General features: G+C 40.5%; 2 protein-coding genes across 4 annotated transcripts in view; one reads left to right on the plus strand and one right to left on the minus strand.

The window, feature by feature from the left end:
* Positions 1 to 22,277, plus strand: part of LOC129743863 (rho GTPase-activating protein conundrum) — a 352,674-nt gene that overhangs the window by 78,080 nt on the left and 252,317 nt on the right. The window lies entirely within an intron of this gene.
* On the minus strand, positions 12,555 to 16,973 carry LOC129742470 (uncharacterized). The gene has a single exon (XM_055734370.1). The coding sequence runs from the start codon at positions 16,971 to 16,973 to the stop codon at positions 12,555 to 12,557; it is 4,419 nt and encodes a 1,472-aa protein (XP_055590345.1).

Here is a 22,277-nt window from a genome sequence, read left to right on the forward strand (position 1 = left end):
TAAATGAATATTAGTATTTTTTCTAAATACGAATTTATATTTAAATTGTTATGAAATATTTTTATCAAGCTTCGACCTATTTTCAATAAAAGTTATCTTTCTATTTGGGTGCTCAAGCTATGTATGTTCAAATTTTGTTTATTGTTGCTCTCCCAGTTTAGCATATGTTGAACATTGAAAATTATTCAATCAGTTGTTTAATAGTAGAAAATCTTTCATTTGAAAGTTTTATTCTAAACCACCTGTTAAATTTTTATGCCATCGACCAAATAAGAATGGTTTTCAAAAAACTTACCTTTTATTCGAATGTAAGTAACACAAAAGAAATCGATGGATGGATATGGCTCTGAATAAAGTGTTTTTGGTAGTTTATTTCATATTTTCGGTAGTATTTCATAAAATTTAAACTGTTTTAAGCTGTCGAAAACTAGCGCTGAAAATTCACCTAATAATCTGTTTTTCGACACCCATCTTACTGTGTATGTTTATTCTGTTTCCATGGTGTCAAAAACGCCATGAAGTAGGCAAGCAATTCCAATATCCAAATATTCATATTTATTTGCAAACAAAGGAGGTGGGAATGTTCTTGTCGAAAACTAAAATTAAATGTCGAAAATTAGACCATCGAGAGATTTTAGTAAAAAGATAATAAAAACTTTGTTTTGAGACATTTGATCAATAAAAAAGGTAGAGAAGAAAGAAAAAAGTCTAATTCACAGAACCAATCAAATTTTAGATGAAAAACTTTAGTCAATAATTTTATTATTATTATTTTTCCGACAAAACAAGTAAAAACTGTTGAAAAGTAGGTATTTTAACCTATCATTTTGCCAAATAATTTTCAATCAAGGTTAATCTTTGACCTGATCTGAAATATGTTTCAGAATTCAGATTTATGTTGTTTTAAATATGGTTTTATATTTTATGTATTCTATTTCTGTGCACTGAATCAGTGCCATTGATTTCGAAAACAGTGATTTCAAATTTGTGACTTACCGGGGAAAACATCAATTTGAAACTTTGAATCTGGATAATTTGAATCGTATCGGTAGAATCCATTATTTTTCGAGATTTTGTGGTGATCATTAGTAAGACAATGATTTCAGGAATCAATTTCCTTATTCATTGTGCATTTTTGATTTTGGTCATATTTCTAGCTAAATATGAATTCCTTTACTCCCCTTGGACAGATCATTTGCTCGGGCCTGTTGGTTATCAGGTTGTTCTTTCGGAGTGGAAGTTCACTTTCTTTGTATACTTCATAGCATGTTCATTAGACTGCAGCAAGCTGTATTGTATGATTGCAAATTGTATGATAATTCAAAAAATGCTTACAACGAATTGAATGAAGGTACTAACCGTGCTAATTAAAACAAAATCGTTTTGTTAAATTCAAAGCCGATTCAAATCTTATCAACCACAGACATGCAGACATCAACTCCAAATCTCCATTTATCTTTCGCTGACAAGTGAAAGAATGACGAAAGTACTACTAGGTCCGGCTTTATTTCTAAATGAAACAACACAGATTCCACTTGAAACGTAGTCTGTTAGTTTGTGATCCTTTGCTTGAAAATTGAGACTTGGATTCGAGATAGCATAGTTTATGGCATGGAAACGGAGACGGTTTCAGAAGTCGGGTGGTCATTGTTTTATCTCGTTTGTAAAAGCAATCTGCTGTTCATAAAATCATAAACAATGCTTCCGTGAAGAATTTCCTCCTGATTTACAGCGCACCAGCCATTAATCACTCAACGCGACAAAGTTGAGTTCCCTCTCTATCTCTCTGGGGTCTTTCTCGCAGCAATCTCGCTCCAGTAATTATGTATTCAGGCAACGAGGCAGAAAAATTTCTCCACTTCTACTTGATCGTCCGGCTTTATACGCCACTTGACGTTTGCGAGACTCCAGATCCAGAGGGCTTGAAGTAGCCGAATCGAAAGCAAAACTTTATGACACCCTCCGTTTGGGAACCTCTAAAAATAAGGTGGGGACTCTGCCATATGAACTCTCCTATCCATATAAATACCAACAAACAGTTGACGGCACTGACTCTGACTCAGGTAAATCTGGCACACTCCCAAAAGGCAAACTTGGAAAACAATCATCGATCGCCAAGATTGGGTGTTTAAAGCTTAGAAAATTTCTCCAAACTCCCTCCACGTCTGGCCTTAGAGCGTTAGCCGTTGCCGATGGAGTTTGTTGCGAATTAATTCCACGCACGCCGTTTTTGTCAAACGTGGTGAAGTAGGTATCGTTAAAGGTTTTTGCACACACTCCCGAAACCCACGCTCAAAAGCAACTGACACTGCCTGATTTGTGCAAAGATCAAGTGTAGGTAAGTTGGATTTCAACTTTTTCCTCGTAAAACTTATGGCTGAACTCTTGAGGAAATGATAGAGCTGTCTCTAAATCAACAGCTTTTGTTTCCAGGCAGGCAACTAAATAAGCTAGATGATGTTTAATTGCTTGAAGGTTTTGAAATATGGCTATGAAAAATAAAATTGAACAAAAAACATGTGTAATGTCAAGGTTCTAATAGAATCTTATAAAATTGTGCTTAAGTTTTTACTTTCAAATTCTGCAAAGCTAAATTTGTAATCACGAGATACGCTGTTGAATCGTTACATTAAGGTAATTTTAAAATCAAGAATCGACTTAGACGAACCAGCCGAAGGCTAAAAGTCTCTCTAATAAAGACAAAAAAAAAATCGACTCTTCACTTTTATAGTTCAGAATCAAAGATTTAAAACCTTGGATTTGCGACTAAAGCGTTCTATTCGATTTGAAACTCGAAAAAGTTTATTTTACATTCATATCCAATTCCAAGTTTCAAATTTCATAATGAACCATATTTTTGACACAAGAATATGTTTGAATTAATTATTAAATTAATTGTAGGGATGAGATGAAGAATATACAGAAAATAAATCAAATTTAATTAGGAATAAAATAAAATAATAGTTGTATTCGGCAACACTGTAGATGAATAAAATAAAATAAATTTCTATGAGAACATTTGCTATTTTGGCAGCACTTGACAAACAAACAAAACAAAGTCAGTCATTGATCTATTCTTGCGAGAGACAGACGTGTTTAGGTGAATCTCTGAATTGAGATTCGTAAAATCACGACAATGGCGTGGTTGGTAGAATAAGCACAAATAGCGCAGATATTTAAGGCTGCTGCTGCTGATTGTTTTGATTTGGCCTTCCGGTGGAAATAAGACGGAATTGCCCCTGAAAAGCGCAGATATTTAAGGCTGCTGCTGCTGATTGTTTTGATTTGGCCTTCCGGTGGAAATAAGACGGAATGGCCCCTGAAAAGCGCAGATATTTAAGGCTGCTGCTGCTGATTGTTTTGATTTGGCCTTCCGGTGGAAATAAGACGGAATTGTCCCTGAAAAGCGCAGATATTTAAGGCTGCTGCTGCTGATTGTTTTGATCTGGCCTTCCGGTGGAAATAAGACGGAATTGCCCCTGAAAAGCGCAGATATTTAAGGCTGCTGCTGCTGATTGTTTTGATTTGGCCTTCCGGTGGAAATAAGACGGAATTGCCCCTGAAAAGCGCAGATATTTAAGGCTGCTGCTGCTGATTGTTTTGATTTGGCCTTCCGGTGGAAATAAGACGGAATTGCCCCTTAAAAGCGCAGATATTTAAGGCTGCTGCTGCTGATTGTTTTGATTTGGCCTTCCGGTGGAAATAAGACGGAAGGGCCCCTGAAAAGCGCAGATATTTAAGGCTGCTGCTGCTGATTGTTTTGATCTGGCCTTCCGGTGGAAATAAGACGGAATTGCCCCTGAAAAGCGCAGATATTTAAGGCTGCTGCTGCTGATTGTTTTGATTTGGCCTTCCGGTGGAAATAAGACGGAATTGCCCCTGAAAAGCGCAGATATTTAAGGCTGCTGCTGCTGATTGTTTGGATTTGGCCTTCCGGTGGAAATAAGATGGAATTGCCCCTGAAAAGCGCAGATATTTAAGGCTGCTGCTGCTGATTGTTTTGATCTGGCCTTCCGGTGGAAATAAGACGGAATTGCCCCTGAAAAGCGCAGATATTTAAGGCTGCTGCTGCTGATTGTTTTGATTTGGCCTTCCGGTGGAAATAAGACGGAATTGCCCCTTAAAAGCGCAGATATTTAAGGCTGCTGCTGCTGATTGTTTTGATTTGGCCTTCCGGTGGAAATAAGACGGAATTGCCCCTTAAAAGCGCAGATATTTAAGGCTGCTGCTGCTGATTGTTTGGATTTGGCCTTCCGGTGGAAATAAGATGGAATTGCCCCTGAAAAGCGCAGATATTTAAGGCTGCTGCTGCTGATTGTTTTAATCTGGCCTTCCGGTGGAAATAAGACGGAATTGCCCCTGAAAAGCGCAGATATTTAAGGCTGCTGCTGCTGATTGTTTTAATCTGGCCTTCCGGTGGAAATAAGACGGAATTGCCCCTGAAAAGCGCAGATATTTAAGGCTGCTGCTGCTGATTGTTTTGATTTGGCCTTCCGGTGGAAATAAGACGGAATTGCCCCTTAAAAGCGCAGATATTTAAGGCTGCTGCTGCTGATTGTTTTGATTTGGCCTTCCGGTGGAAATAAGACGGAAGGGCCCCTGAAAAGCGCAGATATTTAAGGCTGCTGCTGCTGATTGTTTTGATCTGGCCTTCCGGTGGAAATAAGACGGAATTGCCCCTGAAAAGCGCAGATATTTAAGGCTGCTGCTGCTGATTGTTTTGATTTGGCCTTCCGGTGGAAATAAGACGGAATTGCCCCTGAAAAGCGCAGATATTTAAGGCTGCTGCTGCTGATTGTTTGGATTTGGCCTTCCGGTGGAAATAAGATGGAATTGCCCCTGAAAAGCGCAGATATTTAAGGCTGCTGCTGCTGATTGTTTTAATCTGGCCTTCCGGTGGAAATAAGACGGAATTGCCCCTGAAAAGCGCAGATATTTAAGGCTGCTGCTGCTGATTGTTTTGATTTGGCCTTCCGGTGGAAATAAGACGGAATTGCCCCTTAAAAGCGCAGATATTTAAGGCTGCTGCTGCTGATTGTTTTGATTTGGCCTTCTGGTGGAAATAAGACGGAAGGGCCCCTGAAAAGCGCAGATATTTAAGGCTGCTGCTGCTGATTGTTTTGATCTGGCCTTCCGGTGGAAATAAGACGGAATTGCCCCTGAAAAGCGCAGATATTTAAGGCTGCTGCTGCTGATTGTTTTGATTTGGCCTTCCGGTGGAAATAAGACGGAATTGCCCCTGAAAAGCGCAGATATTTAAGGCTGCTGCTGCTGATTGTTTGGATTTGGCCTTCCGGTGGAAATAAGACGGAATTGCCCCTGAAAAGCGCAGATATTTAAGGCTGCTGCTGCTGATTGTTTGGATTTGGCCTTCCGGTGGAAATAAGATGGAATTGCCCCTGAAAAGCGCAGATATTTAAGGCTGCTGCTGCTGATTGTTTTAATCTGGCCTTCCGGTGGAAATAAGACGGAATTGCCCCTGAAAAGCGCAGATATTTAAGGCTGCTGCTGCTGATTGTTTTGATTTGGCCTTCCGGTGGAAATAAGACGGAATTGCCCCTTAAAAGCGCAGATATTTAAGGCTGCTGCTGCTGATTGTTTTGATTTGGCCTTCCGGTGGAAATAAGACGGAAGGGCCCCTGAAAAGCGCAGATATTTAAGGCTGCTGCTGCTGATTGTTTTGAGCTGGCCTTCCGGTGGAAATAAGACGGAATTGCCCCTGAAAAGCGCAGATATTTAAGGCTGCTGCTGCTGATTGTTTTGATTTGGCCTTCCGGTGGAAATAAGACGGAATTGCCCCTGAAAAGCGCAGATATTTAAGGCTGCTGCTGCTGATTGTTTGGATTTGGCCTTCCGGTGGAAAAAAGATGGAATTGCCCCTGAAAAGCGCAGATATTTAAGGCTGCTGCTGCTGATTGTTTTAATCTGGCCTTCCGGTGGAAATAAGACGGAATTGCCCCTGAAAAGCGCAGATATTTAAGGCTGCTGCTGCTGATTGTTTTGATTTGGCCTTCCGGTGGAAATAAGACGGAATTGCCCCTTAAAAGCGCAGATATTTAAGGCTGCTGCTGCTGATTGTTTTGATTTGGCCTTCCGGTGGAAATAAGACGGAAGGGCCCCTGAAAAGCGCAGATATTTAAGGCTGCTGCTGCTGATTGTTTTGATCTGGCCTTCCGGTGGAAATAAGACGGAATTGCCCCTGAAAAGCGCAGATATTTAAGGCTGCTGCTGCTGATTGTTTTGATTTGGCCTTCCGGTGGAAATAAGACGGAATTGCCCCTGAAAAGCGCAGATATTTAAGGCTGCTGCTGCTGATTGTTTGGATTTGGCCTTCCGGTGGAAAAAAGATGGAATTGCCCCTGAAAAGCGCAGATATTTAAGGCTGCTGCTGCTGATTGTTTTAATCTGGCCTTCCGGTGGAAATAAGACGGAATTGCCCCTGAAAAGCGCAGATATTTAAGGCTGCTGCTGCTGATTGTTTTGATTTGGCCTTCCGGTGGAAATAAGACGGAATTGCCCCTTAAAAGCCCAGATATTTAAGGCTGCTGCTGCTGATTGTTTTGATTTGGCCTTCCGGTGGAAATAAGACGGAAGGGCCCCTGAAAAGCGCAGATATTTAAGGCTGCTGCTGCTGATTGTTTTGATCTGGCCTTCCGGTGGAAATAAGACGGAATTGCCCCTGAAAAGCGCAGATATTTAAGGCTGCTGCTGCTGATTGTTTTGATTTGGCCTTCCGGTGGAAATAAGACGGAATTGCCCCTGAAAAGCGCAGATATTTAAGGCTGCTGCTGCTGATTGTTTGGATTTGGCCTTCCGGTGGAAATAAGATGGAATTGCCCCTGAAAAGCGCAGATATTTAAGGCTGCTGCTGCTGATTGTTTTAATCTGGCCTTCCGGTGGAAATAAGACGGAATTGCCCCTGAAAAGCGCAGATATTTAAGGCTGCTGCTGCTGATTGTTTTGATTTGGCCTTCCGGTGGAAATAAGACGGAATTGCCCCTTAAAAGCGCAGATATTTAAGGCTGCTGCTGCTGATTGTTTTGATCTGGCCTTCCGGTGGAAATAAGACGGAATTGCCCCTGAAAAGCGCAGATATTTAAGGCTGCTGCTGCTGATTGTTTTAATCTGGCCTTCCGGTGGAAATAAGACGGAATTGCCCCTGAAAAGCGCAGATATTTAAGGCTGCTGCTGCTGATTGTTTTGATTTGGCCTTCCGGTGGAAATAAGACGGAATTGCCCCTTAAAAGCGCAGATATTTAAGGCTGCTGCTGCTGATTGTTTTGATTTGGCCTTCCGGTGGAAATAAGACGGAAGGGCCCCTGAAAAGCGCAGATATTTAAGGCTGCTGCTGCTGATTGTTTTGATCTGGCCTTCCGGTGGAAATAAGACGGAATTGCCCCTGAAAAGCGCAGATATTTAAGGCTGCTGCTGCTGATTGTTTTGATTTGGCCTTCCGGTGGAAATAAGACGGAATTGCCCCTGAAAAGCGCAGATATTTAAGGCTGCTGCTGCTGATTGTTTGGATTTGGCCTTCCGGTGGAAATAAGACGGAATTGCCCCTGAAAAGCGCAGATATTTAAGGCTGCTGCTGCTGATTGTTTGGATTTGGCCTTCCGGTGGAAATAAGATGGAATTGCCCCTGAAAAGCGCAGATATTTAAGGCTGCTGCTGCTGATTGTTTTAATCTGGCCTTCCGGTGGAAATAAGACGGAATTGCCCCTGAAAAGCGCAGATATTTAAGGCTGCTGCTGCTGATTGTTTTGATTTGGCCTTCCGGTGGAAATAAGACGGAATTGCCCCTTAAAAGCGCAGATATTTAAGGCTGCTGCTGCTGATTGTTTTCATTTGGCCTTCCGGTGGAAATAAGACGGAAGGGCCCCTGAAAAGCGCAGATATTTAAGGCTGCTGCTGCTGATTGTTTTGATCTGGCCTTCCGGTGGAAATAAGACGGAATTGCTCCTGAAAAGCGCAGATATTTAAGGCTGCTGCTGCTGATTGTTTTGATCTGGCCTTCCGGTGGAAATAAGACGGAATTGCCCCTGAAAAGCGCAGATATTTAAGGCTGCTGCTGCTGATTGTTTTGATTTGGCCTTCCGGTGGAAATAAGACGGAATTACCCCTGAAAAGCGCAGATATTTAAGGCTGCTGCTGCTGATTGTTTTGATTTGGCCTTCCGTGGAAATAAGATGGAATTGCCCCTGAAAAGCGCAGATATTTAAGGCTGCTGCTGCTGATTGTTTTAATCTGGCCTTCCGGTGGAAATAAGACGGAATTGCCCCTGAAAAGCGCAGATATTTAAGGCTGCTGCTGCTGATTGTTTTGATTTGGCCTTCCGGTGGAAATAAGACGGAATTGCCCCTTAAAAGCGCAGATATTTAAGGCTGCTGCTGCTGATTGTTTTCATTTGGCCTTCCGGTGGAAATAAGACGGAAGGGCCCCTGAAAAGCGCAGATATTTAAGGCTGCTGCTGCTGATTGTTTTGATCTGGCCTTCCGGTGGAAATAAGACGGAATTGCCCCTGAAAAGCGCAGATATTTAAGGCTGCTGCTGCTGATTGTTTTGATTTGGCCTTCCGGTGGAAATAAGACGGAATTGCCCCTGAAAAGCGCAGATATTTAAGGCTGCTGTTGCTGATTGTTTTGATTTGGCCTTCCGGTGGAAATAAGACGGAATTGCCCCTGAAAAGCGCAGATATTTAAGGCTGCTGCTGCTGATTGTTTTGATTTGGCCTTCCGGTGGAAATAAGACGGAATTGCCCCTGAAAAGCGCAGATATTTAAGGCTGCTTTCCGATGGAAATAAGACGGAATTGCCGTTAAAAGCGCAGATATTTAAGGCTGCTGCTGCTGATTGTTTTGATTTGGTCTTCCGGTGGAAATAAGACGGAGTTGCCGTTAGAAGCACAGATATTTAAGGCTGCTGCTGCTGATTGTTTGTTTTGAATAAGACTTCTGGTTGAGCAGGCTGTTTCTTAGAATACTATCGAATTATTCCGGCTCTTGTAAACAGAGACAGAGTAACAAGGAAAGCACAGTTTGAGAAAGCTGTTGCTAAGAATGTTTTTTGCGGATTGTTCCGGCTCTGGTAAATAAAAGCAGAGCGACAGAGAAAGCACAAATTGGGAAGGCTTTTGTGAAGAATATTTTCGAATGAAATGAAGAATATGCCAAAAAAAAAATTATTTGAAAAGCTTTTGCCGAGAATGGAATGTAGAATTGAGATGAGGGATATTTAGGATATAATTTTTTTTATTTAAAAAAAAACAAAAGTCGGTAAATTAAAGATTTTATTGAGAATAGAGTTGAAAAGGAATGTAGAAATGTGATGAAGGATAAGCAGAAATTAAATAAAATTTGTAGGATGGAGAATAAAGATGTGGAATATGGAATAAAAATTGAGAATATTTGGTAAATAAAATTTTGCACTAAGGAAAAAAAAACAAATGTTGATGTGTGAAAAGTTTTAATTAAGAATAGAGGTGAGAAGGAATGTAGGGATGAGATGAAGAATATACAGAAAATAAATCAAATTTAATTAGGAATAAAATAAAATAATAGTTGTATTCGGCAACACTGTAGATGAATAAAATAAAATAAATTTCTATGAGAACATTTGCTATTTTGGCAGCACTTGACAAACAAACAAAACAAAGTCAGTCATTGATCTATTCTTGCGAGAGACAGACGTGTTTAGGTGAATCTCTGAATTGAGATTCGTAAAATCACGACAATGGCAGATATGAAAGTTAAACGATTTTGATAAAAATTCTAGGGGATAGTATGGGCAATGAAATGACCTTTTCATTCCTTAATCTTGGAAACATTTTTGTAGTTAGGTATACATATACTGTATATACTTATACTGTTTTGATATACGTTCCATATACATTATAGAATTATCGTATGAAAGTTAAAAAATCAGCATTTACTTACCAAAGTGAAGGCAATATACATACATAAATTTCCTTTCTTTCTAAGCTACGAAAACTGCACCAATTGCGCAATATCCGACACCTTATTCGTACCTTGATTTTGCTCAGTTTTTCTAACACGACTTCTTTTTACACGGTTTATTTTTAGCCGTAAGCACTTTTCTTCTATACGGTTCTCGCAAATCAACACGTTTTTTGTGCAAAAATGTATAAAAATCCTATACTAAGGTTGCCAGATTTTTTCAGCACGTATCGGGGCCGGACAAAACCGGGATTACTTTTAAACAAAACCTGGCAAAATCCGGGCATTTGATTTCAAAATTTTCGACCAAATATCTGGGGAATATCTGGCCAAATTACATCAAATCCGAGGAATTATTCAACAAAAATCAAGGAAAATAACATGAAACAAATAATTTTCCATCAAACTCATCAGCTTATTTTCAATCGTATTTTAGGTCTTTAGAAACCTTCATGATTGTTTTTATAGAACTTGCTCAAAAAAAATTGTTTGGAGGCAAAAATTAAAAATTTTAATAACAAGATTTGTTTCTTTTTTGTCTGAAAACTACTCATCCGATCAGGGCAAACGCTATTCGCTAATTAGTCCGCTACATTTTTGTTAGAAAGGGAGAATGAGGATACTTGATTCCTGGGAATACTTGATTCCTTAGCTGTATCTCGATCTTTGAATGTCTTACAAAGATCAAATGATCTAGAAAATGTGCCATATAGAGCAAAAAAATAATGCTGAAAGCTCAAAAATTTTTAACAAAATAATTGTTTGAGTTATTGACTTTGTTTGAAAAATTTCACTAAATGTGTTTGGATTTATTTTCATCACTTTAAAATGTTCCTTACATGGAAAAATTATAACAAAACTATTTATTCCAATACATCAATCGCTCGAGTGTAATATGAACTTCATAATACCATATTTCCAAAGCAATGGAAAACTCTCAACTTTTTTTGGGGAAAGTTTTATAAAATGTTGATTTTGGGTACAATTGATCCCTAGGGTTCAAAACAGTTTATTCTTCTTCTGAATGGATCGTGATCATTGCTGATTACGAGATTACTAACTATCCAATAACTCTTATTTATTTAACAATTATATGAAGAAAAAGGCTAAAATAATAAATTTTCTCTTAGTTTTAGAAAATAGCGCCATTAAGTATGCAACTTCATTAGGATTGAGACAAAGTTACATAATTTTTTTCTTCTGACAGTTATAAACAGTGAAATCAGAACAAACATGGCAAAAATAGTCAAATGACATTCTGCCTTGGGTTTTGTTCTATTTTTTCCAAAGATTAGAGCTTCCTTAATAAAGATCAAGTCTCCTTCAATAGAGGATCAAGTCTCCCTTAACTTAAAAAATATCACAATTTTTTTTTACCTCCACGAAAATGCTTCCAGTTTATCTACGGATTTTACCCCTGTTACCCGAAAACCTTTGCCTAGAATGAATTTTCCCCAGAATGACAAATATCCGAAATCAAACCTCAGAATGAACTATTTCCTAGAAAAAAAAATCCCCAGAATGCACCATTTTTCAGAATATTTTTTTCCCCAGAATGGCACAAATCCCAGATCTCTTCCTCTAGTATTTTTTTTAATTTTTCTAATGAATTCTTGTAAATTTTATATGATTGGAAATTTAATTTTTCAAAATGATTTTTTAAATGAAACCACAGATTTGAAAGTTTCCAACTAAATTTATTTTATTTAGAACCAAAATTCTGTTTTGTTTAAGGTTTGGGTGCCATGGACCTTCAAAAAACCGTTTTGGTATTCGATTCCTTACGCAGCGCGTTTGGACTTGAAAGATATATTGTCCTTCACGCTGTCGCGTGACGGACGGGGCTAAGGGATCACCCCTAGCTTTCAAGTACACCTAGGAAGCCCAGGCAGACCTAGACCAATGTATTTGGGCCATCCTCGTTGGTTGGGGCTTTGCCGTAAAAGAATAGTATTATGGGAACACAAGTGGTATTATTCTTATTTTGCACCCTTTTTTCGTGTTTTTAGGTCCTCAACGCCAATTGCTACGTTCAAAAAAAGTAAACTTATGCTTGATTTATCCGTTAAACTCCATTAAATTCAAAACAAATTGTAGAAGACATTTTTTTTGATTTTCAATCATTCATATTTTAACAAGCAAAGCACGTAGTGGTTGTTGGGGGGGTTTTGCCACCTTTTTTGAGCGAAAATACACCGCGATTCTGGGTGTGAAATATAGCTAAAACTATACATTTTTATTAGAAATAGTTTAGTAGATTATGAGAAAATATGCTACTCACACTTGATGGTGTCCTAACCTCGAATTTACAAATTGTGTCCTCTTATATTTCGGTTTGGGAAATCACCTATTTTTATAGATTTTATTATGGTTAAAGTTTCTAAGCTACTAATTTAAATATTTACCTACAGAATGTGTGAGTGTTAACTACTTTTGAAGGGAAATTGAAGTTTATTTAAATCCCAAGCACACTGTATGTAGTTTTCCGCCAAGATGATAATCCAAATTAGTATTCTTATATTTCTTCCCCTTATTTTCTATATCAAGAGAAATGTCACTTTCAAGTCCGAGAGTATTAGGTTTGTTCAGCGAGGTCCGCCAGTTATGCCGTAACATCCCCCCGCCCGTAAAACAGGTCAGAGGATGTATCCGCTGCCCTCGTGTTACCAGCACTCAAGTCCAGTCGTGCTAACTTTGCCATCGGCCTCGTCATCACTCCCTTTGATGTTTGTACTGCCGCTTGACGTCTACGCCCATCCTTCGCTTCGATGAATCCAATCACTCGTCCACGTATCCAGCCATTCCGTTCTGTATCGTTGACTATCACCACCAAGTCTCCCTTTTCTATAGGAGGCGTGTCCTGGAACCATTTGGTGCGTCGAGAAATAGTAGGCAGGTACTCCTTAATCCATCTTCTCCAAAATTGATCGACCATCACGTTCAAGTGGCCCCAGTTGTTGCGATGCGCCTGTTTTTCATCTGCTAATCTTTTCGGTACCTGAGTCACCCCGCTGGAGCTCAGCATAATAAAGTGATTCGGCGTGAGGGCTTCTTGGGATTCGCCATCAATGGGAATGAAAGTTAGCGGTCTAGAATTTACAATGCCCTGCGCCTCTCTAACGATCGTTACGAAGGTTTCCTCATCTGGGTTCCTATTAGTTTGTATCGAAGCCATGGCTACTTTGACCGAACGAACTAACCGCTCCCATGCGCCTCCCATGTGTGGTGCGGAAGGCGGGTTGAATATCCACTTCGTTGACGCATTCGTGAAACTCTCAGCGAGTTGTTCGGAATCTATTTTCGACCGAAGATCGTTGCTGGCACCCACGAAGTTGGTTCCGTTGTCGCTATAAATTTCAAGGGGCGATCCATGGCATACAATAAACCGACGGATGGCCATTTTGCATGACTCGGTGGTGAGAGAATGGACCACTTCCAAATGGATTGCCCGTATCGTTAGGCAAGTGAACAACGCCACCCACCTCTTAACCAGGCTTCTTCCAATACGCACATTTATCGGACCGAAGTAATCCAAACCTATGAACGTAAACGGTTTAACAAATGCTTGCAACCTAGCGGCCGGCAGGGGAGCCATTCTGGGAACCACGGGTTTTGCGTTTCTGATCTGGCACACTCGGCAGGACTTGGTTACCTTTCGCACTACACTTCGAAGATTAGGGATATGGAACCGCTGCCGGATTTCGTTCACGACGGTTTCCCTGTTGGCATGAAGGTATCGCTTATGCATGGCTTCTACTAAAAGTAGGGTGACAGGATGATCCTTGGGTAAAATTATAGGATATCTGGTATCAAACGCCGCGTAGGAAGCTGCGACGATTCGACTTTCTAGCCGTATGACTCCGTGTTCGTCCAAGAAAGGGGAGAGTTTGAACAGTTTACTATCCTTGCTGATCTCACTTCGGCCTCGTGTTGCAGGCTTCACTTTCTTCATATCCTGCAGTATCGCCCATTCTCGTTGATACACATCGAGTTGAACACACCGGAAAATTGTAGTCTCAGCTTTTGCAAGCAGTTCACAAGTCAGAGGTCCAGAGGATGGAACTTGACCAATGACATGGCAACGCAAAATATTGAAGTACTTCAGAACCGTCGCTACTGCTCGCCACAATCGTTGCCATGAAGAGAAGAACTTCCAATTAACAAGCGGAATACTGCTCCCAGATTGCATAACGTGCACCAGACATTCAGTCATCTCTTCTTCCGTTTCACCTTTCACTGCAGAGTTAACAGGCCACTCTTCTTCTGCCGAATGTAGGAAAGACGGTCCTTGAAACCATCGGGCCTCCGGCGACAGGTTAGGTCCTCGACCCCATTTGGTAGCGTCGTCGGCTACGTTTTCTTTCGATGGTAACCACCTCCAATCTTCAGCATTCGTCTTCGTCAAAATTTCTCCTACCCGACAAGCAACATATTGCCGAAATCTTCGATGTTCCGAGTTAATCCATGAAAGAACTGTTTGGGAATCAGTCCAATAAATCGTGCGTTTGATGCCAAATCTATGGTGTTCTTTAATCATCTGTGCCATTCTAACTCCGAGAATTGCGGCTTGAAGTTCTAGACGGGGTATGGAAATCGTCTTCAACGGAGCAACCTTCGTTTTCCCTGATACAAGAGCACATTGTGTTCGGCCGTTGATACGTGCACGAAGATAGGCAACACACGCATAAGCTTGTTCGCTTGCATCCCCAAAAATATGCAACTGCATGTCCTCAAATTCGCTCTCGACGCAGTTGGGAAAATAGCAACGATTGATTTTCACCTCCTTAAGTTTTTCGAACTGCCGTGTCCACTGCTGCCATCTTTCTCGTAATTCTTCTGGAATCCTCTCGTCCCAATTCGTTTTCGATCGCCATATGTCCTGGATCAACACTTTGCCATGAATTACGACAAAAGCGAGCAGTCCCAAGGGGTCAAAAAGTGACATAACTGCTCTCAGAACTTCTCGCTTTGTTGGATGTGGAATCTCCAGCGTTTTATTCATGGAATACACAAATACATCCTCTGTCGGATGCCACAGCATTCCTAGTACCCGTTGTGCCTCGTTATGCAAGTTGAGATGTTTTATGTCCGCCGAATTTCGAACGCCTATTCGTTCCAGTAACTTTTGAGAATTAGAAAGCCAATTGTGAATCTTAAATCCCGCTTGTGCATGAACATATTCCACCTCCGCCGCCAGTTTCACTCCTTTTTCTACTGTTTCTGTGCTATCCATCCAATCGTCGACGTAATGATGCCCAATTATGGCCTCTGCTGCCTCAGGATACTCGTTTGCATACTCCTTCGCATTGCGGTTTTTAATAAATTGGGCCGAGCTAGGAGAACACGTTGACCCGAAGGTGGCGACATCCATGAAATAGACTTCGATGGGATCTTCTGGAGATTTACGCCACAACAAGCGCTGCGAATTTCGATCTTCTGCGCGTATCCGCACCTGGTGGAACATCTCCATTAAGTCTGCGCAGATGGCTATCGCTCGTTCTCTAAATCCTAACAGAACACCCGGTAGCGAACTCAATAAATCCGGCCCTGTTAATAGCATGTCGTTGAGTGACACACCATCCACTCTAGCTGCTGCGTCACAAAATATTCGAATCTTCGAAGGTTTTTTGGGGTTTAGAGCCACGCCTAATGGTAGATACCATGCCCGTCTTTCGTCCGCCGAAACTAGTTCCTCCTCGGTAGCCTTATGAATGTACCCTTTTTGCAAGTACTCCGCCATCTGTCTCCTTACGCTCTCTCCAATGATTGGATCTTTCTGCATTCGTCGCTCCAAACATCGTAGCCGCCGTTCGGCCATAGCTCGACTCGCAGGAAATTCAAAATCGTCGTACTTCCAAATAAGGCCCGTCTCAAATCTTTGACCGCAACGAGTCGTGGTCTCCTCCATGATTCTAATCGCTCGTTCATCTTCCTTTGACTTGGTATATTTGCTTCCAGATGTCTCTACACTTTCTGTCGAAAAGAACTCCTTCACTAAATTCTGCAATTTTTCGTCGCAGTTGCATTCACAGATGTGGAATGTTTTTGCTTCAGTCGTTATTTTTCCCGTAGCGCCGTAGATCGACCACCCTAAGCGACATTTCGATGCAATAGGATCGCCAGGAGCTCCTTCTCGGATCTTCAACGTTGCCCCAACATGGGAATTATCATTTCCTATTAGAATCCTTGGAGTAGCGTTGTTATAATCCTGTATTGGTAGTCCTTTAATATGGGGGTATTCTTGCACTAGCTTAGCGTAGCAAACCGTCTGTTTCGGGAGATTTAAGCTAGAAACCGTACGTACGTGGATTGGAAATTTTTGCGATTTCGATGTGGCTGAAATGGTCAAGCTGGCCCGCTGGGATTCGGCTTCACTACGTGTGATGTTTCCCGTCCATCGAAGGCAAAGTGGAGCTAGTTCGCCTTTGATGTCTAACTGCTTCGCTATATCTTCGTCCATCAGCGTCATGGATGAACCGTCGTCGATGAAGGCAACAACTTCTATGGATTTGCCGTTCCCGTATAGAGTTACTGGAAGCATCCGAAAAAGCGCAGATTGGCCGGAACGATGATGACTAATTACCGCTTCTATATGTCCCTGCTGATTTCCGCCTGCTGCCGTAGTCAAGTGTAGTAGGGTGTGATGTTTCCCATAACAATTGTCTTTGTCGCACAATTTTGATGATTTACACGGTCGTCGCCCATGGTATCCTAGACAGGTTCGGCAAATCCCTAACTCCTTTATCTTGTTCCAGCGATTTTCGACGGACAGCTTTCGAAACTCACAACAGTCTTTTACGCGATGTGACGGGTCCTTACAGATGAAGCAGGTAGGATTCATTGATCGCTGAAAACTTCTGGTGCCTTCGACGGCGTTGGTACTTCTCTCAATGTCAGCTGGTTCGTATCCGGATGATGAGTTTTCCTCGGCATGTGCTCCACAGAAAGGTTTCAAACTTGGTTTGTCGGTTTTACTGCCAATCAACGAGCTTGTTTTGGCACCTGGTAATTTCGACTTCATTGTTACTTTCGTCGCGGCCGATGCTAACCGTGACATGTACGTAGAAAAGTTTGCAGGTCATTGATCTTATTCTTCTCCATATGTAGCGCCCATTCCAATTTCATGTCATCTGGAAGCTTCTGCACCAACTCGAATAACAGTGACGGATTATTCAACTGTTCCGTTTGATTAGCAACTACCAAATGCATACACAGATTCTTCACGGCTATTCCAAAGTGAATCAGGGTCTCTAAACGGTCGTTTCTCGGCGCAGGAACTTGTCGAATCTTTTGTAGCAGTGAGTAAACCAATAGCTCCGGTCTTCCATACAGCATTTGTAGGGTATCGATAATGCTCGGGACGGCGGCAGGTATCATCAACTCGCACTGAACAGCTTCTTTGGCTGGACCTTTTAAACTCCTCTGCAGCCTCATGAGATTCTCGACGTCAGAAAATCCGCAGGCATCTGATGTTGTCTGGAACGCGCTGATGAATTGTGGCCACTCTTCTGGGGTGCCATCGAACACTGGCAACTCTTTCGGCATCACCTGACGGGCTAGCAGCTGTTGATGTGTCGGACTACTCCTGGAATTGCTTCTCGAACTGGGTTCGCCTTCGGTTGACCGGTTTCCAAAATACTCCACCTCCGCACCGCCGCTGCTTCTCACTGCACTGCGTGGGTTGATTTCTTGCACTCTCCCACTAGAGGTATGTTTTTTAGCTTCTATATTCTGCGCACTTTCATCAGGAGCCACTTTTGATACAAAATCGGGATAAAAACGCGATGAATTTTGAGGCAGATACTGTGTACTTTGTCGTAAACCGGATAAAACTGGTTTTGGCAGAAATTCGTTCTCTACGCGTTCGATATTATCATGAATAATAGGGGAAATGTCTAACGAACAGTTTTGGTTCCGGAATGCGGAAATGACTGGCTTGTCTAACTTGTCGCTAACTCTCTGAGAGGGAACTTTAGGAATCGCTCCTGTATTTTGAGACTGCTTAAAATTTCCTAAACCCTGCTGGTAATCATGCTTGTCTGCTAGCATCTTAATGTTTCGTCGCCTACCTTGCGTAACGTCGTTCTCGGGAATACCTGACGTCAACGGTTGCGATGTTGGTCTCTGGGGTTGCTGCATAGTCGAACACCCGCCACCTTCACGTAATCCAATCTGCCATTGCTCGACCTTCTCGACCCCACATATCACTGACTTGCGACTTTGAGATGCGTTCTCAGCTTTTTCAATCTCCGCTTCAAGTTGTCGAAACTTCTCGCGATGAAACTCCTGGTCCAGTTGGAGCTGACGTTTCTCGAATTCCAACTCCTGTTCGGCAAGTTTGGCTCGACGTTCCATATCGAGTTGCTTCTGCAGCAAAACTCGTTCGGCCTCAAGCTTCTTCAAAGTCAAACGTGCCCGGGATCGGGTAGAAAATACGCTTGAACCTACTCTTGAGCTCGTTGCGCTGCTCAAAGACGGTTCCGCCTGCTCATTTCGTTCCTTTTCTACGGCCGCATCGACTGGATCCTTTCCGGAGGATTTGCACATCGTACAAACAAAGCTTTTGTCGCAGACACTGTCACCTACGCCCGCACATTCATAGTGGTACCAACGGTCACACGAATCACACATGACCATCTTGTCCGTATCCGGTTTTGTACATGCCTGACAATTCGAAATACCACCTTGAGCATTCGATATTGTCGCATCTTCCGTACTGCGGTTAGCGCCATTCTGTGGTTTTCCGGCCGGCATATTGGACATCAATTTTTTAGATTTGTTGGGGGGGTTTTGCCACCTTTTTTGAGCGAAAATACACCGCGATTCTGGGTGTGAAATATAGCTAAAACTATACATTTTTATTAGAAATAGTTTAGTAGATTATGAGAAAATATGCTACTCACACTTGATGGTGTCCTAACCTCGAATTTACAAATTGTGTCCTCTTATATTTCGGTTTGGGAAATCACCTATTTTTATAGATTTTATTATGGTTAAAGTTTCTAAGCTACTAATTTAAATATTTACCTACAGAATGTGTGAGTGTTAACTACTTTTGAAGGGAAATTGAAGTTTATTTAAATCCCAAGCACACTGTATGTAGTTTTCCGCCAAGATGATAATCCAAATTAGTATTCTTATATTTCTTCCCCTTATTTTCTATATCAAGAGAAATGTCACTTTCAAGTCCGAGAGTATTAGGTTTGTTCAGCGAGGTCCGCCAGTTATGCCGTAACAGTGGTACTATTTCGCTCACTGTAGTAGTTTTTCCATCTTTACTTCAATTGTGGCTTTATATCAACGTTACTGTTGGCGGACAGCTATTGAAAAACATATCCGTCGCTAATATGATTTATTTGACTGAAACAGACATAATAAAAATAGTGCCAAATTGATATTTGAACTTGATGACCAAAGCGATTTTTTGTACAATGCTTTTATGACTGCAGATTTTTAAAGGATAGCTTTTTACGATTTACATCGCTGTAGAAACAAGTCAAAAGGATCAAATATCAAAATTCTTAGATTTGATTGATGCTGATTTTTTTCATTTTGGTTGACGCTGATTTTGAACCAAGATAATAGACTAATAGATAACATTATTCTTAAACAATAATAACTCAGAGTTGGAACATCGCGAGGGGGGGGGGGATAATAAAAAATAAAAACAAATAAATTGGAGCTTAGCGAACCAGCCTGTGGCTGAAAACCTCTCAAATAAAGAAAAAAAAATAAATTAAATAAATTGGAATAAATTACACGAAAGATTGTAAGCAACAAAATATACTATATCATACATACTATATCATTGCACAAAACTTATAAATCAAGTAATTTTTAATCGAAAAATCAACAAAAAGTGATAAAACTTCCATCTTCCACAATCTGTTTTTTGCTCTTGTAATCTTTCGAATATTTGATAAATTTTTCAATATTTCCATAAAATACATCAAAAATTATTTTTTCCCCCCTTCGGATTTTAGGAAATTTCAAAGGGGTGTGTGACCAAAGAAAAAAATGTTATTTGTTCGGGCCTAATTTATATCCAATTATTTAAAAAAAAGCGTGAATAGAGATAAATGAAAATGAAGATGAAAGAAAATGAACTTATTTTTTTTTTATTTTCACCAGATTTAATATTCACCGGTGAAAAATAATAGAAAATATGTGAAAAAATCTAATTTGTTATTTTGGAAAAAGTGGTTTTAAGGTAAACGCTGTTCTGTCAATAAAATGTTATTTCAACAAGTTGCTAAGTCTTAAGCAAGCGCAAACAACGATAGGCTTTTTGAAAAAAGCTTTAGAAATATTTTGAAAATCGTTTCAGAACGAATTAACTATTTTGAAAACTATTTTGAACTAAAAGAATTAACGGCTTCAATCCTTTTCTGTCGTGTTATTTGAATTGAAGAAAATAATAGTATTGGGTAAGAATTTAATAAACCTGTCCATTAGAGTGCCCCAAATGACCCGACATTTGAAAAAGTTATGCGTTGCAGGTTTAAATTGTTCCTGGGTCTAGTACGAGGTCTCATGCTAAATTTGGGCCAGATCGGATCACGGGAAGGGGTCCCTCAACGAGCCTAAGATTTGGATGGGATTTTGAGACATTTTGTTCGGGAAGAACATGAAAATCTAGTTTTTCATATATAACTTTTGTCCCCTTCGGTCGAGAGATCAGCAGAAACTTGAAGTTACAAGCGACACGCGTCGCGTTTAGAGTCTCAATAATTTAAAGGTTTTGCAGGGATTTCTTCCGAGTTTTCGCGCGAATTTGTGTTATTTTGTGAGGCTTTCGAATATCCATTGAGGGAGTGTTAAAGTTTATTTAAAAAAAATCCTCAATAAGTTAAATTTCAGTATTAGAAATCGGTTCGGTCTTGAAAATTTTAATGGACGGTCGACGCGTGTGTTGTGTTGTCTCTTTTACTCTTTAGTTTTTCATCATGGATTTATTCAGAGTTCATTTTGCTAAATTAGATTATTCATTCAAGTTATGACGTCTATTCCGAGTGTCCGGGCTGTCTTTTCAGAAGGGCTTAGAAAAGAATCGGCTTTGAAAAAATCATCAAGATAAGTTTAACTTACTCTAAGCAAATGGAATCCAAAACGATTTTTTTTTTGTGTTCCAAGTTTATCAATAATTTTTAAATGGTGTACTACAAACGTAAAATAATATTTTCTGCGATTTCGCCATTACTTGTATTTCGGTAACACTAGATTTTCTTACGTTTAAATATCGTAGTGGCTTTTAATAATGTGTGCTTTTTACATACTGGCAGATAAATCAAAATTACAGCTACACAGTTACAGTTACACATTGCATATGAAGCGTAGTTGTTTTAAGTTATTAGTTATGGCATTGCAATATGCTTTATTACTCACTTATATATAAGATATTAAATTTCGTTATTTCATTTACATTCTATTTAACATGCGTTCATATTATTGTCACGGAACTTTATATACAAATGAAAATAACAGCATTCGGTTTAGAATTTAAAGATTGCTGTTTTGAAAGTGAAAAATTCAGATGGTCATTCATTTTACGTTATTTATGCGTAACTCCTATTGAACACTTTCGTCCTGGTGGATGTTTCGGACTTGAATTCATTGCATGATTGAACGAAGCCGTTGTATGTGGGTGTGGGATGAATGATTATTCCCTTTACGCAAATTCAACTAAACATCCTGCTCATTTTCGGTAAGATCGGTTTGACTGCTATTACGGGTGCCGGTAATTGTTTTTTTTTTCATGATGATGCATGATGATTTTTCTCTTCATCCATGTTTCAAAAGAAAATTGGTTTTAAAATGTTGAAGATAGCGATAACATTTTTCTCCGGTTTGAATCACAATAGTCAGGAGCAGAAGAAATGAAACGGCTTTGCCTTGAATTGTTGTCGCGTTTTTGTCTCGGTACACACAGAAATTTGCTAGCTCTCGGTCGAGTGGAGGAAGAGGTGACTTTTAATGTGATATGTTTGATTGGTTGAATATGTTTTTGCTGCGGTGGAGAAGTGTAATCCAGTACTAGGCAGTGTTAAGGAGTGTATCATATGTGTTATTGTGAAAGTTTATTCCATGAAGAAGACGACGGGTGGGTAGGAGTGTCTAAACACCGGTGAGTGATAAGGTAAGAAAGTTCCAACAAGATGAACAGGGCTCATGTTATTCATTCAACCGCATACACATACACGCGCACGCATGCGGATGGGTGAACGTTAGGCTGATGTCATGCTGAAACAACTAGCAACGCAACGCAACGCAACGTTCCAATAAGATTGCGTTGCATTGCATTGGTATGTCATGCTGGCGCGACCTG

Source organism: Uranotaenia lowii, chromosome 2 (genome assembly GCF_029784155.1).
Source record: "Uranotaenia lowii strain MFRU-FL chromosome 2, ASM2978415v1, whole genome shotgun sequence".
In the NCBI taxonomy this organism is placed as follows: domain Eukaryota; kingdom Metazoa; phylum Arthropoda; class Insecta; order Diptera; family Culicidae; genus Uranotaenia; species Uranotaenia lowii.

Coding starts and splice junctions, on each gene's coding strand:
- LOC129742470 (XM_055734370.1), bottom strand. CDS start 16,973: ATGAAGTCGAAATTACCAGGTGCCAAAACAAGCTCGTTGATTGGCAGT.